At 44.0% G+C, this 6,000-nt stretch overlaps 1 protein-coding gene across 2 annotated transcripts in view; it reads right to left on the minus strand.

The window, feature by feature from the left end:
- KIF5B (kinesin family member 5B) overlaps nucleotides 1–2,176 on the minus strand; it is a 51,783-nt gene extending 49,607 nt beyond the window's left edge. Inside the window, exon 1 of one of the 2 annotated variants that reach the window (XM_037165773.2) lies at nucleotides 1,602–2,176. In XM_037165773.2, coding sequence (XP_037021668.1) covers nucleotides 1,602–1,727 — 126 coding nt within the window. In that variant the 5' untranslated portion in view covers nucleotides 1,728–2,176. The remainder of the gene's footprint in view (nucleotides 1–1,601) is intronic. The other variant, XM_037165772.2, reaches the window with a different exon arrangement.
- Nucleotides 2,177–6,000: the final 3,824 nt, after the last annotated feature.

Here is a 6,000-nt window from a genome sequence, read left to right on the forward strand (position 1 = left end):
CAATGAACCACATTCATTCTCTAGACCGAAACTGTGGAAATTTTCATATATGAACCCTAGTGAACTTTAATCCTGTCTTACATGTCACTGCTTTTAACTATTACTGTCCCATTCCTATGAGCCCTTTGTCTTATTTCCAAATTAAACTGTCCAAACAAGATGCTAAATATGGACTGCCACTGGAAAAAATTAACATTAATTTGTTCCATGATAACAATGTAGAAAAAAGTTCTGTCACATGGTGTTACCAAGAAAGATTTCATTTAATTTTTAGTTACACTGTTCTGTATGCAGTATCTTACTATTCATTTTAATCTCCTTGAACTCGGAGTGCTATCTGAAACCTAATACCGGAGATCAAACCTCAAAAAAATCCAAGACACAACAAAAAACCCATTACATTCTGGTCTCCCTGACAATGACTCTGCCAACTCTGGTTATATTTTATACTACAAAGAAACAGTATCTCACCATCCTTGGAATAATAAAAATCAACTTTATTACAGCTAGATACCCACAACATTAATTACAGAAGTAGGAATCTAATACTAACATGAAATCGAATTTACGGGTGAATTTTTTTCTTTTTAAAAATCTTCCTTTTGTAATACTCTGATATGCACACAAAAAAATTAACACTCTTACCTAGACTGTTACCTGCTAAAACATAGTAACAGTAAGATTATGGTTGTTTCTGGGCACTTGTTTGACCCAATCTGAAGTGGACAGAACAGCTATAATTTCAAACAAAACTGATCCCACCGATTTTAAAAGAGAACTTAATACTTCTTTTTAATAGTTCTTAGTCTTTTTCAATTAACAAAAGGTGAGTGGATGGATAAACATTTGAACTACAGGTACATCTGTAATTTTTTGGTAGTTTTTCCTCCTCCCGCGTGGAAGATACGGTTCCTCATGTAGTTACGTTTCCATAATACTAAGTCTTTACTATTTAAGATACAGTAGGACTTCCCTAGCTGAAGTAGCTCGGTGGATTGCGCGCGGGACTGTGAATCAAAGGGTTGCTGGTTCATTTCCAGTCACGGCCCAGGCCTGTGTTGCGGCCCAGGCTCCCATTAGGGGTCGCGCTAAAGGCAACCACACATTGACGTTTCTATCCCTCTTTCTCCTTCCCTTTCCCGGCTCTCTAAAAAGAAACAAATAAAATCTTTAAAAAAATACAGTAAGATTGGTCTCACAACTCCACGTTCTTAGCTGAATTTTAATCTTAGATTTTTTTAACGAATAGTAAATTGGGAGTAGTCCAAAACCCAAACGGCCATCAGCAACAGTAACTGCATATAAACAGGCAAACGTACACTAAACTCGCTCTGCGGAGAGTTCCTCCGGCGCCCCAGGTTGAGGAGTGTCTCACAGACTGAGACCTGGAGCCTCCCGCCTTCCAGCACTGGAGTCCCGGTGGTGGCGATCCAGGAGCACCCTACCCAGGAGCGCAGTCTCCTATCCTGGGTTATCTGACTCCGCAATCTCCACCAGAGAATGTCGGGGACACCACTGCTCCCTCTACATTCTGCACCTCGCCACTTCTCTGGACTCCAGGCCAGCTAGGCCTGAAAGCAGCGGGACTGGGGGTAACTCACCGCGATCACAACCGTGTCTTCTCCCTGAAACTTGGCGATGTACTTATCGCCGCGGTTCACTTCAGACTCATTAAGAGGTCTGAAGCGACACATCACTTTAATGTTGCACTCCGCTGGATCCGCCATCTTCTTCACTGCCGGGACTGGAGGCCGGGAGCCACTCTTCGCCACTCAGTTTTGGTAGAAGCAAACCCGAGGTGAAAGTCTAGGGTCACGAGGGCAAGAGAATCAGCAGTCCGCAGAGCCGCGCTTTCTCTGGCGGGGGTGGCAGGGAGACTGGGACTCAAAGTGCCGGCAGCTGTCGCGTTGAGGCTCACTTCCGCTCCATCATGGCAGCCATGGCGGCGGCAGCACGTAGGGGAGCGGCCGAGGTTGCTCGGTTTCTCTCTAGCTGGCCTGCGGAGACTTAGAGGTCTGGGGAGACTCTGGAGACCGGGAAAGTGGCCCACTCCTTCCTCCTCGGAGAAAGCAGACGATGCCCACTGTCTCCCCACCGGACAGCCTGTTCACTTCCCAGCCGATTGCCTGCGACCTCCCAGCCACTCCTAAAGCCACAAACCAGCGACCAGGCAAGGGGATGGGCGGTGCGTGGGAGCACTGCGCAGGCGCCCGTGCCAGCGCTCCCTCGGCGACCAATCGGTGCTAGTGCCAGCACCGATTGGCCCCTTGCAAAGCTACTGCGCCCCAGTCCGGCGTCAGTTCGGAGATCGTAGATTCAAGTTTTACTGAATACTCCCCAAAGTTTGGCGGCGGGGCTGCTGCTTTGACTTTTGTCTGGCCGCAGAATTCCGCACAATTAAAGCAAAAAACCATTTAGCTTCCTTTAGAGAGCAGTGGATTTTTAAGAACTATGTTGTCGTTTGTTTAAATATAATACCGTATTCCGATAAGGTATGTTTGTTATTTAGTCTGGAGATAAAATTGATTCCTAGTCGCCTTTTTAGAGTTTTTTGCCAGAAAAGGGTAGATTTGAATCAAAGAAGGGACATGTTCTCTGGTTTAAGCGGTTGCTGTTTCTGAGAGAGTGGGTTGGGGAGACAGGAAAAAGGGAAATTTCTTCTAAGAAATGAAGGTTGCTGAAGAAATGTGGAAAAATAGGGTGAGGTGGGAGAAGGCCCTTAGTCGGGGGGGGGGGGGGGGGGTCCCTCTTCTCCAGGAACAAACAAATGGAATTCATCAGTCTCAAAACCGGAGGAATGCCTTTCTCCTGGGTTTCAAAGGTCTTGGACAAATTTGTGGGTTAAATAGGAGAACCATTCTATAATTGTTTTTTGCTGTCTATTGTAGAATATCATAATAGCTCTTCTCATGAAAGTGTATTCAAAGTGCTGTCATAGGAGAACTGCAAAGATAATTAGGAACCCTTCCTCTGGTTCCCAGTTTTGGTTTGTAAAGTAAAGGACTGGACTATGAAAACCTTCAGTGTCCTCTGCCCTTGCCCAATCTTCATACCTCCAAAAATAAATCCATTGTTCAACAGGTTGATTGATGTACTGCAATGAGGGGAAGATCCCACCAGAGGATCTGTGGGGCATCTCCCCAAACAAAAGTGTCAACTCTTGGTCCATGGTCCTTGGTGCCAATCCAATGCCAACAGGAGACCCCAGTTTGGGGTGAGGTAAAGGAAACTTTAGTTAGTGCTTACAGCTTGACAGTAATATAATATGGCTGTAAAAACAGCAGTGGTGTGGAACAGTTCAATCAGGGTGGGGAAAAATAGGTCTACAGTTCATGTGGGAAATAATATAGTAATTAATACATAATAATAAAGAATAAACTTTCATATAAAATTGTAAACTTATTTTGACCCCAGTGTTAGGCCAAATGACCCAGTGTCAGGCCTCCTCCAACTAGGATGCTTTCCTCCCAGATGGTCTACTCCACCCTGCTCTACTCTACCCCATTCTATCTTTTACTCCAGTCTTTGGTATCCATTCCTGGACCCTATTTCCCCACATGGTACGCTTCCACAGCCACAGGGAACCTTGCTTATATGGACAGAAGTCTCCAACCATGGTCCCTGATAGGTCAGAATAGAGCTGCTCTGATTGGTCAGAACTATGCAACTCCAATTAGATGGGGGAAAGCTCAATCCTATTGGTTGAAATAGTACTCCAGGAACTCCTTTATTTGGGCTGGCTTCAATGGCAGAAATAGTGCAGGCAGGCAGTTCAGTGCAGAGGCAGGCAGCCTAGTGAAGCGTCTTCTCTGCGGAGTGTAATTTGTGTGAAGGGGTCCCTGTGCAAAAAATGGCTGCTAGGCCCTGCTTTTTAATTAATTTATTTATTTTTGGCAAGTTATCCACGAGGATCCCTTTTTAGCTCTCAGGGTTCACAAAGGAAAAGATGGAGTTGTTACAGGGCTTTGGGGGAAGTGTGGAGGAGTTCAGGTAAAACTTAAATGAAGCCAGGTTTTGATAGTGTTAAAGAAAAAACAAAACAAAGCCGCAGGTGTAACTGCAGAACCAGCTCAAAATGGCCCTATTCTATTCCTAACAAGGTACTGAGTTGTTTTAGAACAAAAACTGCAAGTCATGCAGCCAAACATAAGTAGGGGAGAGAATTTTGACCTCCAGTAACACTGGGAACGAAAGTTTGGACTCCACCTGCCCCCTCCACTCCGCCCCCCACACACACAGAGCTAAAGGACCCATTTCAGAAATAAAGGGGGAAGTTCCAATGCTGAAGCCCCTTACCATGTCTTCCCATATGTGGCTAACTTTTAAAGTTATTCAATTGAAATTTGCCTTGCCAGCATTTCTGCAAAATAGCCTGTTCTCTTCATCCCCTTACATCTTGCTCTGAACTCTTGATGAGGAGATAGAGTTGAGCTCTTCCTTTTGTCTCCCTGCTGGTTAATCTCACAATGAAGCTTTTTTTTTTTTAAATTTTCTTAAAAGCCTGTGCTACACAGTATCAACTTCTATGCAAGTAGGTGAATGACCCCTTGCTCAATAACAGAGGCCCAAAATGGCATTATTGGTGCTAAAAACTCTGGATATCAAACCTAGGTTTGATACCAAATTTAACTGTAGTTTCAACCTCTTCCAGAAACATAATCTTAATCAAACAGTATGAAATTTTCTGGTCAAGGATCAGTAAGGTAATGTCACATAAGCCTTCTCCAACCCTCATAGGAAGAAGAGGCAGACAATCTACACAATAAAAACCCTCCCCTTTCTCTTCCCCCAAAGAAAAGATGCATTGGTTTAAGAATAATCCTTTCTTTTCTTTGATAATAGTTCCCTTGCCCCTCTATTTTTCCTAAAAAATCCTTCCATTTTGTACAACTCCTCAGTCCCCCCTTCTAGTTCCTCAATGGGATGTTCCATGATACACAAATCTCTCAATAAAACAAATTAGAACCTCAAATTTACTCAGTTCAATTTTGTTTTTTAGCAATAGACTCCAAATAAAGCAGACCTGTGACATCAAGTCTGGGCTACAAATGGCGCCTCATTCCTGTTTCTTTGAGAAATACAAAGTTAAGGTAGATGTGGAATGCTGTCTTTAGTAACCTGTCCCAAAGCCCTGTGCTTGGCTTAAAAAAATCAATCAAGTCTGCTTCTTATGACTTAGATCCTCCAGGCAACTATGGAATGTTTTATATCTACTGATGTAATTTCAAACAATTTCTGATAAGCTTTGTTTTAGAAGACAAAGTTTCCAGCCAGTAAGGAAGCAGTAATCACTCTAAGAAGAGGTTGTGGCTGATATGCAGCCAATTTTTAACCTTCACAGCAAGATCTCATGAATGCTCTGCCCTCAGCCCTCTGCTCTTTTCTCTCTGAACTCACTTCTTTCACAATTCCTTGGAACCCCTTATCTATAATTTAGAACTTTTCACCTGTGTGGTATCTCCACCTCACCAGCAGTTTATAGGCCACCTTGTTTATGATGCTCTATCTGTAGACAGAAAAAAAGGAGTTCTACAGCAAGTAATATTGTCACAGGGTGCAGCCAAGATGGGAGGCCCAAATAGGGATTTGTAATGGGGTCCAGGACCCAAGGTGTCCAGAAAATACTAGAAAAATATATATAGGATGTCCTCACCCCCATGAGTCTGAGCTGGGGGACACATGGAGCAGGGCCATTCAGAGATGTTTTGTATAGCAACAGCTTTGCAGTTTAACCTCTGGCATGGTCATTTAACACATCTATGCATTTATGCACCTTCAACTGGTTGCATAAATATGTTAAGTAGCTGTGGCGATGCTTTGAGCCAGGGGTATGGGAGTGACCTCAACCCAGGATGCAACTGGGAAGCAAATCCCCCTGATTACAGCACCTGCATGAGAGCTTGGAGATGATTGGCTCCATGCCATGGAGCCATGCCTGCCCAGACTCACTATGACAGGCCATTAAAGCCAGAAGAATATAGGAATACTGGCAGGTGTAAC

The sequence above is a fragment of the Artibeus jamaicensis genome, unplaced genomic scaffold, assembly GCF_021234435.1.
Source record: "Artibeus jamaicensis isolate MK-2021 breed Jamaican fruit bat unplaced genomic scaffold, CSHL_Jam_final contig_659, whole genome shotgun sequence".
Taxonomy (NCBI): domain Eukaryota; kingdom Metazoa; phylum Chordata; class Mammalia; order Chiroptera; family Phyllostomidae; genus Artibeus; species Artibeus jamaicensis.